At 37.0% G+C, this 19,621-nt stretch overlaps 1 protein-coding gene across 3 annotated transcripts in view; it reads left to right on the forward strand.

The window, feature by feature from the left end:
• The window catches only part of LSAMP (limbic system associated membrane protein), an 823,632-nt gene that overhangs the window by 466,647 nt on the left and 337,364 nt on the right, over positions 1 to 19,621 (forward strand). For 2 of the 3 annotated variants that reach the window (XM_072613944.1, XM_072613946.1), the window contains exon 2: positions 6,105 to 6,337. In XM_072613944.1, the coding sequence (XP_072470045.1) occupies positions 6,105 to 6,337 (233 nt within the window). Of the gene's footprint in view, positions 1 to 3,629; positions 3,856 to 6,104; positions 6,338 to 19,621 lie in introns of those variants that run through there. The other variant, XM_072613945.1, reaches the window with a different exon arrangement.

Raw genomic sequence — 19,621 nt, forward strand, 5'->3', positions numbered from 1 at the left:
TTAGAAATGAAGCCTTTATTACAAACACTAGTTGTAAAAATTCTTTCCTAGTTTCCTGCTTCCCTCCTAATCTTGGTTGCATTGGCTTTGTTTTTGGAATTTGTTTTTCAATTTAATGTAATCAAAGTTATCTATTTTGCATTTCATAATGTTCTCTATCTCATTTGGTCATAAATTCCTCCATCTGGGGTTGCTTCGATTGAAAACCATTATCTTCTCATTTTCATTCATTGCTCATTTTGATCTGCTCTACGTTGGTCATCTAAGTGTACATAGACAGAAATGGCTCCCATATACACAGCTAGTCATTTTCTGTTGGTTAAAATATAATTTCATATTTATGTCATTTGATTTACAACATTTTCATTAATTCCTGAATTGCTTTTTAAAGTATGACATGTAGTCTACACTCTGACACCTTTTTTCTTACTGCTGAGCCATATTTTCCAAAATATATTTTTATCATACTTCCTTACGTCCACCTTTGAACTGAAGTCACTAAGTATTAAATTAAAGCATATATGTGTATGAGAGAGACACATAAACAGAGAAATAGAAAAAGAGGGAGAGGAAGAGGGAGTGAGAAATGAAGGAGAGAGAGTTTCTAAGCCAGCAAGATTGTTTTGCTCCTAACACGTATTATTTGTACTACTATGAACACGTCATGTAACAGCTTAGAGATCTAGGTAGCAGTTTAAGACTTTAAACTTTGGAAAAGTTGCTGACCTCTATCCTAGGAGGTATTTGCTTGTTCTGTACCACTGAAGTCACAGGCCCAGACCCTGTCTCATATATACGTATAGACACCCTCCCCTATCCGAAGAGCCGTAGCAACTCAAAGTCGTCGTGTAAAAGCAGGAAGGAAAGATATCTCTTGATAAATAGGCAGGAGCCATCAAAGTACATGTATGTATGCATTTATGTATGTAGATACATAAACACACACATTCATATAAATATATGTATATACCTTTAATATACTTAGCAAGTTTCTTTTATTATTATTTATTTTTAGTCTTTGTTTATACTGTGTGTCTATGTGTATATTTGTATATATGAGAGAAAGAGAGGAAAAGAAAGGAGAGGAGAAAAATCAGAGGATCATAGGTTTAGAAGTGGTAGAGACCTCTAATGTCCCCTGGTCCAAATCCCCATGCTTCAGAGTAGGTAGCAAGGAAACAAAAGATCAGAAAGTTGGGGTGACTTGTCAGAGGTCACCGTCAGTGGCAGACCCAAACTGCCAAACCGGATCCTGGGACTCCAAAGCATGTTCTTTTTTTTTTCTTTCCACCACACAGGTTTCCAGTTATTACTTATGTTAAAAAATATTAAGAAATCAAATGACAAATATAATTTTAACTCAACACATTTCAGAGTGATACAATGGAAGAATACAACAGTTATTAAGCACATGCTGTTTTCAGAGCACTCTTCTAAGTTCTGGGGAAAATTCAAAATTTAGATCAACAAGATAAGACAATCCTTGTCTTCAATGAATTTACATACATTTAAATGACATTAGATTGTGTTATTGAAAAACTGTAAAAGGTTATACTTGCAGGGAAAGTACAAGAGAATAAATGATGTCAGCTTTAAGATATTTTTAAAGAGGAGCATTTTAGTTCTTCTTGACAGCAAAAACCATGGAAAATCAACATTAACAACTTCATTAATGATCTAGAAGAGGCAAGCAAACAACCTATTAATTAAATTCACAGATGATTCTAAATTGAGAGGTGCTGTAAATGCTAGGAAAGAGACATGCTACAGAGATTGGGAACTGGCAGAATAAAATTTAACATGGAAAGAGGCAGCAGCCAACACATCCAAAAATACTTCTTCGTGTTTATCTTACACAATTCTCCAAGTAACTCAAATTATTTCAAACATATTACATTATCAGTCACTACAATATTTCAAGGCTAGAAGGATGCCTATCATTAATGTGTTTGACTGCCTGAGAAACTGAGGCATTGAATAAAAAGTTGTCCCATTTATATCGGAGATATGAGAAAGAGAAGAGGCATTAAATCTTGCCTTATGATTTCTGGTTCAGTTGGATGAAATCCTCTTTCTAAATTATAACGGGTAAAAGATATCAACTAAAGTTGAAGGGACTTAAGAAAATGTATGTCCCATAGATTAGGCATTTAGATATGAAATATTTGTTCTATCATGCATGTGCAAAGGAAACTAACCCAAATAAGTCCATGCTAGATGGTGCATTAGTGTTAGAATGATAGAAGAAAAAACTGTGTGCGTGTGTGTGTGTGTGTGTGTGTGTGTGTAATGTATATTTACACATATGCATATAGCTTATGCTTAGAAAATGCTTTATGGTTGTTGTTTTTAAGTCTTTTTTCAGTTGTGTTTGACTCTTTGACCCCAAAGCTATTTAAGGTTTTCTTGGCAAAGATACTTCAGTGGTTTGCCATTTCCTTCTCCTGCTTATTTTACAGATAAGGAAATCAAGGGAAACAGACTTGAGTGCCTTGGCCAGGGTCGTACAATTAGTAAGTGTCTGAGACCAGATTAGAACTAAAAAAGATGAGTCATCCTGGCTTGAGACCCAGAACTGTAGCCACTGTACCACTCAGATGCCCTGTTTTATAGTTAAGGAACACTTTAACTCTAAAAAATTAGCAGTGTCAATATTATCATCTCCATTTTACAGGTGAGAAAATTGAGCCTCAGAGAGAATGCTTTGATCATGATCACACAGCTAGCAAGAGATTGAACAGGAATGGAAATATCTGCAGTATCTCTGGAAGAGAGGGATGCATATTATTATCAATTTGGCTGTTTGGGAAACTGAGGCACTAAATAATATATTGAACGTATGCGGATCATAAATTTTGAGTCCCCCTGTAGGGACCTTTGAGGCTATTTAGCTTAAACTCTTCATTTTACAGATGAGAAATCTGAAAGCCAGAAATGTTATGTTACTTTGGCCAAGGTCACAGAGATATGAGTAGAAAAGCTAGAATTCAAACCCAGATTGACTGACTCCAAATCCACCATTCTTTCCATTGTTCCAATCTGTCTTTCCAAGTTTTGTCTTCCAACTCCTACTCTGTAGTTATTCTTCTGCCCTTTCATTTCCATTCAAGTAGAGTCACTTCGTGCTTGATTATTTTAACTTCAACAAAACAATTCTCTGAGTAGGAACAGGATATAATTGGAGAACATAGTCTTAATAGCCTTCTGCCATAGAAGTTCGATCTTTGCTCATCTCCTGCTTTCCCTAGATGTTGCCCAGCTGGTGGCACTCTGTAAAGTGCGTGTAAGAAACAATATCTGTGACATTTTCCTTCCTGACCAAGGAACCACCTAGCCAAAGGAAAGCAAAGAACTTATCTGCCTTATTTCACAGCACTTGAGAGAGCATCTTTGGTCCCTGCTTCAAGAAACAAAGGAGAGAACTAAGTTCATTTTGAAATGGTTTACTTTTAGTGTTGTCATTTTACTCCACTCTTTTCCTTTTTTTTTTTGAGATAGGAACTCTGTTGAGATTTTAACTTGGGCGATCATGCAGATCATCTACCTGTACTTTCTTTGGTTTGTGCAGGCTGAAATGGAGTATGCTTTTATGGGAAGAGCTAAACCATCCTAATGTGGCTAGAAGGGATATCATTCTGTTCTCTGGCTAACCAACACCTGCTGCTCTCAGCAGCTGGAACCAAAACCTTGTCAAGTGATTGGTGATTGTTCTCTCCCTTTCCTTGACAGAATAAATACCCTGCTCTGATCTCCTGGATCTTCCTGAGTGCTTATACGCTTCTCACTCCTAGGCTTGTGCATTTCAAATAAGATTCAGAGGAGGACTGGAATGCAAATACTCTTATCCTTACCTACGTAGGTGGGACATTTGGTTAACTAAAGTTAAAATGTGGTTGTGAAGAAGTCTAAGGCTGAGTCGAAAGGATAAAATATTAAGATGTTAGTTATGGTAGAGTGAGTGTTTCTGAGAAGAATCTTGGCCTTACAGAGAGAAGGGTTGACTTTGGATTCAAGAAAACCCAGATTTAACCAACAGTCTAACATCAATACAAGTTGAGTAACCTTGGGTTAACTAAAATGAGGGAACTCAAAAAACTCATTAAAATTGGAGTCAAGGAGACCTAAGTTCATATCCAGCCTTAGATCCTTACTAGATTTGTGACTTTGAAGAAGTCACAACCTGTTTGCATCAGTTTTCTCAACTGTAAGATGGGAATAATAACACCTATCTCTCAGGGTTATTGTAAAGATAAAATGAGATAATATTTGTAAAGTAATTAGCACATTGTCTGGCATATAGTAGGAGTTTTATGGTTGCTGGCTTTATTGTTATTACTACTAGCATTATTATAGATGAGTTATTGATATGCCTTGGTGGAGGGAGATGACATCTTTGAGTACCCCTCAGATGAAACCACAAGTTAATTTGTTTGTTTCATGGATTTCTTTGTCTGGTGAAAATTATGGACCTCTTCTTAAAATGTTTTCAAGTGAATAAAACACGTAGATTATAAAGAAGCCAATTACATAGGAATAAAGTCATCAGAATAATATAAAAATAAATCCCAGGACCTTCTGCAATGTCTATGTATTTCTTATTGGGTTATGAATTCCTGCATTAGTGAATCAAAATTCAGTGAAGCAATCACATTTATAGAATTATTCAGATAGCTAACCATGACCCCCTTAGTTACTCAAAACAAAAAAGATGCCCTTAATGACTGCTAATTTAGCAAGTGTTTTATAAACAAATGTCTGTGATACACAGGATATTTCACATTGTCTCTCTTCTCAAGGAGCTTACAATCTCATAGGAAGAATGTAGCTAGTAGATATTGTTGATATGAAGTAGAACTGGATAAAGTACAAAGAAGTCTAAGAAAAATGTTCTGAAGAATTCAAGGGGTAGGAGGGCGATTCTCTTAGAAAAGAAAAGGAGACGATATATAATCCTAGAGAAACTTTGCTTCTCAGGTCCCGTGATGTGGAAGGAAGTGTACAAGGCTCAGGAGACCTGGTTTCCAGTCTTGACTATGCCACTTCACAAGCTATGAGATGTTGGCTAACTACTTCACCCTTGGGTCTCCTCTTCCAAACCAAGTATATAATAGGAGATGATGCTTACCTTGGCCACCTTCCTCATAGTCTGGTAACAGATGAGATAATTTAAAGTGTCTAAAACGCTATGTAAAATAAAGGGGGAAATAAGTATTTATTAAGGACCTACTGTGTGTCAGGCACTGTGCAAGTATATCAGCTGATCCTCATGACAACTCTAGTAGATAGGTGGTGTTATGATTGCCACTTTACAGTTGAGGAAACTGAGGTAAACAAAGGTAACTTGCCCATGGTCACACAAATTGTAAGTACCTGAGGTTGGAATTGAACTCAGGCCTAGAACTCAATCAGCTGTGCCATCTAATTGCTGAATAATTCTATAAATGTAACAGGTTTGCTTAATTTTGACCCATCTAATACAGGCATTCACCTGTCCACCAACCACTAAGAGTCCTTAAATAGATTTCAGAAGGTCTGGGATTTGTTTTATAATACTTAGATAACTGTTTCCATATAATTAGTTTCCTTTATAATTCTCTATGTTTTATTCACTTGCAAACCTTTTAAGGGTCCATAGTCTTCACCAGACAAAGAGGCTATAAAACAAAACCAAAAAAAAAATATTAAAAACCCCAGTCGAAATCCAAAGGATTTTTTAAAAATTATATATTGATTATGTTTTTATATCATAATCCTTACTAGATATGCTTCTCACCCCAGAATTTTATTCTTTTTTGAAATAAAGAGCAACAGCAAAGCAAAAACATTGTATACAGTTTTGTACTCTCATAGCCCTAAGCCTCTATGACAAAAGGAGGGAAATATATTTCATTATCTCTTCTGGAAGACTTTTTAAAGGAGAAATAACAGGGAAGTTTTCAGCACTCCATGTGAAGGAAAAGTAATGAAGTCATGGAATAATTCTTCCTTTTCCTAATTTTTTTTCTCCTAGGTTTCATTGAGGTCTATCGTTTACCAGTGGTGGAGAGAATGAAACTAGATCAGCCTATGACTTAGGTCCTAATGTTGTCATTCTCCTCTGACAGGTGTTACGTAGAAGACAAAAGCTCCAAGGTGGCCTGGTTAAACCGATCTGGCATCATTTTTGCTGGACATGACAAGTGGTCCCTGGACCCCCGAGTCGAGCTAGAGAAACGGACTGCTCTGGAATACAGTCTCCGCATCCAGAAAGTGGATGTCTATGATGAGGGCTCTTACACATGCTCAGTGCAGACACAGCACCAGCCCAAGACCTCCCAGGTTTACTTGATCGTCCAAGGTAAGCTGGGATGGGACTGAGAGGGCAAGGTGGGTCAAAAAACCTACTGGTTATGGAATCTTTATTTTCCTAGATCTCAGACCACTATCTATATACATAATCTTACTTTAACTGCTAAGCTTTTTTTTTTTTTTTTTTTTGGTTTCTTTGTAAATACAATGGCAGAAGGGTATTTAAATAAGTGGGTTGGATAGAATCCCTAGAGCAGATTCTTGACTATATGACCCCTGCTGGCATCTTAAAGCTTGACAGCTAAGGAATGCTTGTATTTGGAGTCAAGAAGATCTGAGTTCATGTCTTGCCTTAGAAGTTTTAGTTGTGTGACCCTGGATGAATTACTAAACCTCTCTGTGCCTCAGTTTCCTTATCAGTAAAATGAGGATAATAATAGTACCTATTTTGCAGTGTTGTTGAGAGAGAGGGAGAGAAAGATAGGCGGGAGGGAATGAATGAGAGAGAGAGATAGACAGAGACAGACAGAGGCACAGAGACAGACAGATTTCTTAACATGCAGCCATAATATTGCTAATAGCTAACGTTTATATAATGCTTAAAGTTTCCAAAGGTTTGTTTAATTTTAATTTTCAATACAACTTTATTTCATTATCCAAAAGGTATAAAGAGTATACTTAAATAAGAGATAAATGTGTCTATCAATCTGTCTTTCTAAAATAGGAATAACTGAGAACCTCTGCTGGATTTCTGCTTTATGCAACCAAGTTGCCTTTCTTTTAAGTCATTAGGGGAAAGCTTTGTGATCCTAAGCATTATGATGTGCACTGAGATCCACAGTTTCTTGGGTTCCACATTATCACTCAGATAGTAGAAGATACAGGTGCTTTCCTGGGTTTGAGATGTTCAAGTATCTTTGGTCCTAAACCTGGGGAAAAATAAAAACAAAAATCAGAAAAGGTGGTGTCTGTGGAATGTCTTTGCTAAAATGGAGGCATTTTGAGAACAAAGCTTCAGGGACCTTGGTATTGAAAGGATACTTCTCAGATTCGATGCAGGTCAACTTCTGGTGTTGACTGGGTCCCAGCAAGACTGAGTGTTGGTCATCGATCACAATGACACAGATCTATAAAGGGTACTGGGAGCAGGCTACTTATGAAGTATGGTATCCAGGGGACAACTGATTTAGTATTGTAGAAGATGGAGACCCTTAATGCAGTTCAATCACTCCCCCCCCACAGCAGTCACCTCATGGGCTCCCTTTTTCCTACAACTGAAGGTTCAGAACACATATGACCAGCTGCAGAATTTTACTGCAAGTGAAATCAAGCCACAGACTCAGTCCATCTATCAGCAAAGATCGAAGCATCAACAAATATTAAAACTGTGTGCATGTATTCTTGATTTACAATTTTATGTAAATTTTATGCAAATTAGCCATGGCCCCGGGGTTCCTGTCAAGATTCCAAGGCAGTCAGTGGTGTGGCAAAGTTTGAACGCAGCTTCTGTTAATGTGTTATGGAATTGATTATCGCAGGGTTTAAATTATTGCCCTCCCACCCCCTCTGATTAATAGATTGAAACTGGAATAAAGTACATTAGAGACTGTTGGGTGCAGGGGTGGTTTAATCATGTGACCTCTATCTTGGTCCATTTGCAGTGGCTGACAGCTTCATTTTATTGCGTATATATAGAAGGTGTATCTGTTGACTCACAAAATCCCTGTTATAAACAGCAGGCACGGTGGAGAGGAATCCCAACTCTCCCACTTTTCAGATTATGACCTTGGGCACAAACCACTTAGCTTTCCTGTCTTTTTCTTCATCTATAGAATGGGAATGACAGTCAAGGAACTATCTCCCTTCCAGAGAATGAGATGATATAGGTAACCTAATCTGTGATTAAAAAAGCATGTTATTGATAGGAACTATTATTATGATGGCTCAGCTGCCTGGAACACAGTTATCAAAACCTTTTGAAAAATATTTCCCCTTGTTTGTATCTTTGGCTTAAAAAGAAGCCAAGTCAAGTCAACAATTATTTATTAAGTACATAGTATTTGCCAGGCCCTAAGCACTGGGAATCCAAAGCAAAGCAAAAAGCAATTTCTGTTCTCAAGGAGTTCACAGTCTAAAGGAGGAGACAAAATGTAAACAATTATATACAATATGATATAGAAGGGATTAACTGGAGATAATTAACTGAGGGAAGGTAGTTGTATTAAGAGGGATTCAGAAAGTCTTTTGTAGAAGATAGTATTTTTGTTGGGATTTGAAGGATTCCAGACAAGCCAGAAAACAGTAATGAAGAAGGGGAGTCATGTATTTATTTATTTTCAATGCATTATACAATTCAGTAAAATATAAATTCCTTGAGGGCAAGAGCTATTTCCTTTTTTGTGTGTCCCTACTACCTAGCACAGTATCTTGTTCCTCCTAAATGTTTAATGAATCTTTTTTGAAGGAATGAAAGAAACATGGATTTTGCCTATAAAATCCATATAAGGGTAGGACAAGGACTTGAATACTAATTTAAGATCTGGATCCTTTATGAAGCTTTTTTTCCCAAACTCAACAAAAGTCAAGTTAAGTAAAATCAACAGGGATTTAATTTATTAAGCAACAACTGTGTGCTGGGCACTGTGATGACCACTAGATAAGATGTCCTGAATACCCATCAAGATGCAATCTTCTTTCATTCCAAAAACCTCACTGGAGATTGGCCAATGCAAGCCAATTCAACAAGCACATCTTCAACGCTTACTGTATGTATTACACAGGACTCAAGTCTGAGGATACAGACAAAACTGATTCTACTGAGGGATCAGCTCCCTTATTTGCTTGCCAAACAATTTGGGGGCTCTTGTAGACCTTAATGTTATTGGAAGCCTCCCAAGGAAACCAACACAGGATATTATGTATGGATTATTTTCTTCAACTGGATGAAATTGGATATTCTTAAATACTTGTGTTATGTTCCTTTCAGAGTCTGCCAAAACTAGAGAATCTTGGAGTTGGAAAGAACCTTAGTTAGCAGTATTTCATCAACTCTCTACCTGAACAGGAATTCTTTCTACAGTATTCTCAGCAGATGGTCATGCGGCCTCTCATGTGGCAGCTGATTGTCTCTTGAGGCAGTCTGCTTCATTCTGAAATCCCAGCCTTCACTGTAAGGGATTTAGCTCTTCTATGGAGCCCCTTGTTTCCCTTTAAGTTCTAGCCATTGCTCCTAGATAGTTCACTCATTAGAATGTAAGTTCCTTGAGGACAGAGTCTTTTTAAAAAAAAATTTTTCTTTGTAGCTTAGCACATTGCCTACTACAATTGCTTCATAAATACTTTTTGTTTCATTGATTGACTTAGTTTTGGAAAGGGAGCTTAGAAACCAAATAGTCAACCTCTTACTTTGCAGTAGAGGAAACTGAGGAGGCCCACATATCTAAGGCCACAGAGCTAGCAAATGGCCAAGAATCACCTCTTCAGTCCTGATGTAATTTGAAACAATAACCTTTTCCTTCGAATTTAATGTCAATTACGTTAACGTGATGATCTTGAGTTGTCCTGTCAAATTTCCAGATGTCTTTACCCTCTCATTTACTGCTTAAAAGAGATTGGGGGGTTGGGGGGTAGGTAAAGAATTTTAGGAAACAAGACCATACTTAGGGTAATGTGAAGATTAGAAGAAATTCTCTTTACCTTATATATTTATTCAGATAAAATCAGATTCAAATGAGCATTAAAAACAATCATTATGGGGAAGGTGGTGTGAAAAACCATGAAGGTTTTACTTTGAGGGCAAATGTGTGACAGAGGTAGTAGTGCTTCTTTGTCTTAGTAGTGAGGCTACATAGAGATAACCTCATGGGTGATTTTAGACAGAAGAATCTTAAGACCTTCTTTGTATCAGCTGGGGAAGGTCCTCCCTTTGCCCTCTCCTGTTTTCCTGACATAATATTCAGAAGTCAGGTTGTAGCTGGCTTCATTAACCATCTTATATGAACAGCTCTGGTCTCATAGTGTGGTCAGCAACCCTCTGCATCTCACTCTTCTGATGATTCCTTTAGAGTTAAGTCAAGCCAGATTAACAAGTATTTATTAAGTGCTTGGAGACTGTATAAGACATGATTAACTTCTATTGTAACTCCTCAGGTTACTCTACCTCTCAACTATGAATCTAAGAGTTGTAAGTTACTGTTCAAAGTCTTTCTCTGGCTATGACCCCATTTCTGATTTTTTTAAAATCCATCTACATGGTATATCACCTCTCAGGTGATCGTTGATCCTTCTCTCCACCCAACAAAATTTTCAATAAACCATTCTCTTTATCCCTTTCTTTCCATTATAAAAAAAGGATATAAGAAAAGGTGGAGGAATCATGGTGCAACAAAATGATAAAAGGCAACCCTCAGAACCAGGAAGCCTGGGTCCAAGTGCTTACTCTAACACATAATGTGATCATGCGTAAGTCTCTTAAACTCTCAGTATTCTAGGAAGTTCTTGGGATGGGAGAAGGCAGAAAGATGGTGCGGTCTATAGAGTACCAGCCCTGAATGCAGGAGGATCCAAGTTCAAATGTGGCCCCCAATATTTCCTAGCTGTGTGATCCTGGGCAAGTCACTTAACCATGGTTACTTCAGTTTCCTCATCTGTAGAACTAACTGGAGAAGGAAATGGCAAACCACCCTACTATCTTTGCCAAGAAAATGTCAAATTGGGTCATGAATAGTCAGACACAACTAATTGACTGAACAATGACAACTTCCCTATCTTGGTAGAGGAAATTTTCTTACCCTGGAGCTTTTTATATCAGTAAACTCCTAGGTTTAGTTCCTATGCTTATCCTGTAACAAGGGATATTTACAAATAGGATTTTCCAGCATAAACAAAGAGGAAGCTTGTCATTTGTAATCCAATGCTTGGTCAAAGCACTATTATAGGAATATAGATGGGATTTTACTGGTCATCTGATCCAACCACCTTATTTTATAAATGGGGGATTTAATGTACTGAGAGAAGTCATAAAACACTTAGTATCATATAAGTAGTCAGTGGCAGAGCAGGAATTGGACACTTGATTCCCTGACTCCAAATGTGGTGCTTTTTGTAGGAGACAACACTGTCAGTGATCTGTCTCCAAAGTTGAGCAGCTGCTCCCTCCCTGATGGTTTCACTTGGGTCCCAAAATCCTGACTCTCTTCCATAGTCCAGTCTGGTTGATACTCCTTTATCTATTGTCCTTTGGGCATTGAGAATCATAGATTTTTAGAAGTAGGAATAAAACAGGATTATAGAATCACATTTTTAGTGCAGTGAGCTTTATTTTACTTATACGAGACCTGAGTCGCAGAGGTATTAAATGATTGGCCCAAGATCGTACACCTAAGTGGAGAAGACAATTTTTGAAGTCTTCTTACTCCAAATTCAGCTGTCTTTCCGCAAAATATTTTTCTCAAATTCCTTTAATTTGATATATGAAGAGGCAGAGAGAGACCCATAGACATTCAGTTAGTGTCAGAGTAGGGTGGGGTCTTGAGCCTATCTCTATAGATTCCAAATCTAGTGCTTTCTAGAAAGTGCCATGTTTTAGTGCAATGAACAGAACACTGCGCCTGGAGTCAGAAAGTCCTCAGTTCAAATCCACCTTCACACGTACTAGCTGTGTGACCCTAGGCAAGTCATTTAACCTCTTTTTGCCTCAGTTTACTCAACTGTAAAATAGAAATAATAAAAATACCTTGAAGGATTATTGTGAGAATCAAATGAAGAAATAACTGTGAAAAGGACTTAGCACAGTGCTTGGCACATAGTAGGCTCTATATAAATACTTATTCCCTTCTCTGTGCGTCAGTATACTTGCTGAGGCCTACAGTGCTTTCAGAGACCTTTTAGAGAAAAGCTGTTTGACAAAAGATTGCTTAGAAACCCTTGAGATTGCCTTAGATTAAGTCTGCATAGTATCACATGGTATCACACTACTAGGTCACCCCAGACCTGTGTTTCCCCAAAGAATTTTACCTGAGAACACTCTGGAGATTGAAAGAGATTTACAGAAGCCATAAAAGCTGATCCAGGAGGCAAGAGAGTAAGGAATATGCCAGTGATGGGGAGGATCAGAGATGTTTTGGAGTAAACCAGATTAAATTAAGCCAATTTACACGTTGAAAAAAACTTCACTTAATAAACATTTTTGATACACAATTTCACATATGTTATTTTAGAAGGTGGTGGTTCAAAAGCAAGCCTTGGAGTGTGGTTTCAAGTTTTGCTGCTGACCCACACTGGATGTGACCTTGTGCATGTCAATTAATCTTTCAATAATCTAGGCAGCTCCCTAAAACTATAAGCCCCAGAGCAGATGTCAATCTGCAGTGAGAGACAGTTTCCTTACTGGAAGTTCCCTATTGCAGTTAAATTGCAGATCACAGGCCTAGTTCCAAAAAAAAACAACCAAAAAAAACTGGGAAAAGTATTGCTGACATTGGAAGTTTCTCACGGTTCTCTTTTTCACATTGATTGGAACAGTTTCGGTAAAATCCCTAGTGTCTTTCTCAATTAGTCAGTAACTGAGACAGTACAAAGATCCACTAACAAACCCTCCTTTGGCTTAGCATTTCTTGTGCCTTCTAAAGTTGACCTCACAAGGTATTACTGTATTAAGTTGACTCATTCTTCTCACAAGAGTAAAAGGTTTTTTTCAAGGCAATGGAGTCAAAGAGAACTCAGAGGCAATCTATAAAATGGTTATTACTTCATAGATGAGGAAACTGAGGAAGAGAAAAAGTTAACTGACTTGCCTAAGCCATACAGAGAATAAGTTGATTTTTGAACTCGTGTTTTTCATGTATCTCAACTCAATTATCCAGAGGACTCAGAAATAATCAAAATTTAATCCTCACATATTTCCCCATAAGATATAGAGAAAAAAATGTTAAAAAATTCCTAGAAATGGTGCTATATTTTCCAGCAGCAAATATGTGAATAAATTCTAGCAAATCTGGGATATGGTTGAAACTAGAATGGACCGCAGAAAGGCAAGACCACAAAGACCACCAAAGGGAACCTGTTACAGTACAGAGGACTTCTGGATTGGGAGAGCAAAAGACTTGTCTCTGCCACTTACTATGAGGGAGTTAGACTAGATGACTATCTAGAGTCCAGAAGACATTCAGATTCAGTCCAAGATATTTTTTTTAGCTGTGTGAATCTAAGTATGCCATTTAAATTCTAGTTGCCACAGTTTCCTCTTTTGTAAAATCAGGGTTAATGATAGGATCTACTGACCATGGTCCTAGTTTTTGATAATAGCAAAAGAACTTGTCTATGAAAGGTAGAACCCTGGTAGAGATCCTGGGAGTGGGGAGGAAAGGAGGAAGGGAAGTGTATGCACCATTTCTTACCAACCCATCTGCCTTATAATGCTGCCATGTCAGCACAGATGAGCACCTCCATTATTTTTTCCTTTGAGTCATATGAAGTTCTGTTATAAGGATTTTTGTCACTTTATTTTTAAAACATGATGCTATATCTCACAAAGGACTCCCTGGAGTTAGATCTAAGTAGTTCAGACCTTTAAATATGCTAGCCAAAGAATTTCTTGGTGACACTAGAACAAAAATATATATTTGAAACAAATGTGGCATCAAATATATGAATGTCTGATAGTATTTAGGGTCTCCTCTTTGGAATTTTTTTTTTCCATTTCTAATAATTTCTTAACTATTTTCATTCAATGAATATCCAATTAAATTTAAATATCTAAAGAGGAAAATAGCTTTTTTAATAGAGTGCATGGAATATTTTTAAATATCTAATATAAAATATACATGAAAAATCCTATCAGCCCGCTTGCCCACAAAAGGTGACATATGTATGTTTCTGTGGCAAAGTCACACACGTGCATCACATGTACATAACACCATGTTTGTTATATCAACAAGCAAGGATTGCGTAATCTTCACCATGACTCTGTTGACAGTGTACTTATTTCACCAAATTAATGATCTGTGATTTCTCTGGTGTGGATATCCTTTTTACCAATTCAATCATAGCTCTTCTATCTCTTAGTTATGGTTTTCATGATGTAGGGTGACTGGAAAATTCCTTACTCTGAGGCAACTCTGTTGATGAACCACTCCAAATTTAGCCAGATTATAACTGACATGTACACATACAATCACATATGCATACATGTGTATATACACATATGTACACATGTGGACATGTCTATATATATGCATATATGAATAGATAAGTAGGGTGTAGTTACTGACTAGGGCAATGAGGTGGTGCAATGGATAGAGCATTGTGATTGAAATCAGGAAAACTCATATTTCTGAGTTCAAATGTGACCTAAAACACTGACTAGATTTGTGATGTTGGGCAAGTGACTCAACCCTGTCTGCCTCATTTTCTCATGTGTAAAATGAGCTGGAGAGTGAAATGGCAAACATTCCAGTATCTTTGCTAAGAACACCCCAAAAAGAAGTCACAGAAAGTTGGGCATGACTGAAACAGCTAAACAACAAAGTGACTGATTAATTAATTGATTTTATACTTGGTTAGACCTGCACCTGACTAGCCTCACCTTGGCATTCTGAATACAGAAATATATACACACATACACATATGTATGTACACATATACATATGTGTGTTTATCTATTGTATGTGCACACACGTACATGTGTGTATGTATACATAGATATGTGTAAACATGCATATATAAAAGACAAAGGCAGAGAAAAACCTGTCAAAAGCCATTGATTAATTTACTTGTTCACAAAAGAAACTCTGATGATAATATTTTACAAGGAGTTCATCTAGGATGATAATGGTGATTTAAACTACAGAGATAGAGGAATGCTTTTGAATTCCACTTACCATGCTATGCTGTCATTTGCTCACTTTATACACACCCTAGTTTGGGTGGTTCATCTGTGAAACCAGAGGTCAGTTTTTACTTTGGCCAGATTTTTATGCAACCTAAATTCAAAATTCAGTTAGCATTGCTTCAGGGTTTTATAATTTGTTCTCTCTGTCTGTGTCTCTGTGTCTGTCTGTCTGTCTATTATTCCCTCCTCTCTCATTCCCTCTTGTCTGTGTGTCTCTGTCCGTCTGTGTGTCTGTGTGTGCCTGCCCTGACCTTGTATCTTGCTCATAGTGAGAGAGCTCATTCAATCTGTGCATCTTCTTCTACATACTTCAGATATATGCGAAGCTTTAAAATCATAATAGAACCCTATCTTAAAGGGCAATGCTGCTCCCTTAGTCCATTCAGTGTAAGGACAAAGTGGTGATCTGTCACGTGTCAAGACCTTTGTTGTTTAATTATCTTCATTAAGTCAGTATAATGAAAACAAAGAAGAAAATCTTCTCCAAAGGGCAGATTTCCTAACTTCTTCTTTTAAAATCCACATTCTTACATTAAATCCATCCATGGAAAAAGAAAAGACTGTGTTTTTTTTAAGATACTGAATCTGAGTTTTTGAGATGATATTTGTCTAATTTAAATCCAGATTGAAAGCCAAATTTCCTGTCTCCTGTTAATCTTAAAACATCCACATAAATTTTAAATTTTAATGAATTTAAATATCTGTTCCATTAACTACTCTAGGGCAAAATGTTATAAACCATAAATTTCCTTAATGAAGAAAAAGCCAGAATTTAGCATCATGTTCTAATTTCTGAATTTGTAAGCAATCATTTTTTTAAGGATCCCATTAGAATTGTTCAATACTATAGGTTAAATTCTAACACACTGAACTGCAAGGAGTGGTCTGTCTTATTTTATTATGCTCTGATTAGATCATAAAATCATAGATTTTAGTATCGTAGATCATAGTAACTTAGAAGTAACCCAGACTGAAACCCTGCATTTAATATATGAGGAAAAAGAGGCCCAGAAATGTCTCAAAACCTATCCATTGTCACCTAAAGGGGGAGAGATGATTTAAATCTAGATTTTCTGATTCTAGAATCAGCTGGTTTTTCTTTGACACCAGTTATATTGCATTAAAGATGAAGAGGGAGGTAAACATTAGCTTCTGCTCAGATATTCTGTTGTTATACAGAAAGAGAAGATGTCATAATGGAATTTAGTGTGCAAATCTTTCTGTCTTAAGGACATTCATAACCAAGTCATATTATAGAATTAGATTAATGATAGTGTGTTTAGTGTTAGTCAAAGAACTAGTCCTTAAGCATTATAATCACCTCTATTGACTGCTGGTTACCTTTAAAATGAATCAATTTAATCTCCATTTAGATGTTAGTCTCCAGAGCAAGGGTTCTTAACTTGGAGTCCATAGCCAATCCATAACTTGGATATAAAAAAAATCTTTGTTCACTAACATTTACTTTCCTTTGCAATCCTATATATTTCAATTTATGCATTTAAAAAAATTATTCTAAGAAGGGGTTCGCCCAACTGACAGAGTCCATGTCACATAAAAAGTTTAAATTCTTCTGGTTTAGGTAGTCACTGACTTGATTGTGTCCATTACTAGTGTGTATGTATGCATATACATAGATACATATGTTCATATCATGCACCTACAAGCATATATGTATATGTGCATATAAACATGCATATATACATAAGTATGCTCTGGAAAGTTATTTTTCCCCGAGATAATACTCTCTATTTAACTGCTGATGTGTCAGGTTAATGAGCTTCAGTTACATTCCTTACAATATTCTAGCAAGGCTGAGGAGCCTATGGACTTGAGGCCACCTATGATCCTCTAGGTCCTCCAGTGCAGCCCTTTGACTGAATCCAAACTTCACAGAATAAAGATTGCATACTTAAAGGGATGATCAATGATAAGTTCCAGCATGGCTTTATTAAGAGCACATAATGTCAGAGCAACTCACTTTCCTTTATTTGACAGATAGATCAGAGGAATGCTATAGACACCATATATCTGGATTTCAGCCAAGCATTTGTCAAAATTTCTCATATTATCTTTGTGAACAAGATGGAAAGATATGGACTACATGAAAGTTTACTTACATGGTGTAAGAATGCTTGAATGATCAGACCTCCCACCGGTAGAATGCTACAAGGATCTGTGCTTGGTCATGTCCCATTCATTATTTTATTTTGTTACTCAACTTCATTCAATATTTTGCTTTGACCTATAAATGTGCACATGACATGAGCACATTGAATGACAGTCAGGATCTAGAAAGAACTGCATAGACTAGAACAATGAGCTAAATGTAATCAAATAAAAATTGATGGGTATAAATGTAAGTATCCTTTTATTCCTTTTTGTTTGAACTTATGATTTCTTAATGAAGGGTACTTCCTTCACCAATATAGATGAGTAATTCTTCTATAACTTTTACCCTTAGAGAACTTTCTAGAGTGCAGAAAGGCTAAATTACCCATGATTACACAGCTTGTATTCATCACTGCAGGACTTGAATCCAGGTCTTTCTAAACTTCAAGACAGTCATCTATACTACTAGGGTCCAAAAAAAATTCTCTTTACAAATGTACCATCATGGGGGGAGGCATGACCAGACAGTAGTAGTTTATCTGAAAAAAACCTAGGAAATGTTGTGTGTTGGTCCTTCGTTGCTGAAGACCGTGCCATCAGAGAAACAATGACATGACTTGCACTTGACTTTGTTTTGAGGGAGGGAGGGCTGTGCAGGTCACCAGCCTCACTTCTACTCCAGAGCCATCTGAATCCAGTGACCAGATATGCATCAGGATGACTGGAGATGTCCCAGGATGAGGCAATTGGGGTTAAGTGACTTGCCCAAGGTCACACAGCTAGTGAGTGTCAAGTGTCTGAGAGGTGAGATTTGAACTCGGGTCTTCCTGACTCTTGCACTGGTGCTCTAACCTAAGAGTTTTAGTGAACCTCAAGATTAATATGTCAGCAATGTAACATGGCAGTCAAAATAGCCAATGTAATCTTAGACCATATTAAGAAAGGCACAAAGTCTAAAATAAGGGATGTACTAATACCTTTATACTCTCTTCTAGAATACTGTGCTTTTATTTTTGTTCTCTAAGTAACAAGTTTAAGGGTAGAAACTGATAGACCAAGAGTGCATCCAAAGGAGGTGAAAACGCTGGGAATCATGTAATAAGAGGATGGACAGAAGAACAGAGTGCATCAAGGATAGGACATGGAGCTTAGTACAGTGCCTGGCATATACAATGGTTGACTCACTGAAGTCCTGTCACCGATGATGGCCGTATAACCTTGGCCAAGTCATTTAATTGCTCTGGGGCTCAGTTCCCTCATTTATAAAATGGGAGAGAGCATCCCTAACAGCTCTAAATTTATGATCCTTTGTTCTATGATCCTATATTCCTGTGAACTGTAGATATTCATTCTGAAGATGAGAAGACAGCAAGAATTTAATAGTTGTTCTTAGGTATTCAAAAGTCTATCATGTAGGAAAGAGTTTAGATTTGCTCTGCCTGGCCTAACAGAGGTTTGATTTCTTCTCAGTTTCAGGGGAAGGAAGAAAAAAAAAACATTCAAAATTTAAAGCTGGCTAAATGTGGTAAGGGCTTTTCCATGATGCCAGAATTTCCTCCTCATTGGAGTTTTCTAGCTAAGAACTGATCGTCAATTATCAGAGGTGTAGTAGTTGACATTCCTTCTGGGTGTGAATTAGATTTGTGAACCTTTGAGCTCCCTTCTACTTCTAAGACTGTGGGACGCAGTGATTTTTGTCTGCTTCCTGTGTCAAGGAAGTACACTGGGATGTAGAAAAATATTTTGAACAAAAGTTTCAAAACACTTGCTTATGCAGATTCAATTAAAAATTTAAGTTATTAAGAATTAAGAAGGAACGTGTACCGGCGATATGATTTTGCTTTCACCTTTTAGTCCTCCAGGGATGGACCAGTCACAGCCAATTCACACGAATCTACAGCTGTGACTCATATGCTAATGATTAGTGAATCAGAATCCATCATGAATCACAAACTTTCTCTCTTTAGTCGCTTATTGTGCTTATGACATTTGGGAAGTATTGAACATTTAGAGGAACTTTAGTATGTGACAATGCCCACGCTCCACAACTGTTGGTCTATTCTCTGCTTCTCCTTGGGCAACTGAGAGGGATTATTTAAATTATGTGGGACTGCTTTCCTTTTTTTTTTTTTTTAATTGTCTAGCTCTTAGAATCCACAGCTGGGCAGTTTACTGAACATATGTAAGGAAATTTTGATCTCAGGTTTTTGAACGGTGAAAAGACATGACAAATAATAACTCCTCAGTATCTCTGGCATCTGTTCGTTTTACTAACATTACTTTTATACACACTCTCATTACTCCCACTATTTAAAATATATATGTATGTGT

The sequence above is a fragment of the Notamacropus eugenii genome, chromosome 5 (assembly GCF_028372415.1).
Source record: "Notamacropus eugenii isolate mMacEug1 chromosome 5, mMacEug1.pri_v2, whole genome shotgun sequence".
NCBI classification, from domain to species: domain Eukaryota; kingdom Metazoa; phylum Chordata; class Mammalia; order Diprotodontia; family Macropodidae; genus Notamacropus; species Notamacropus eugenii.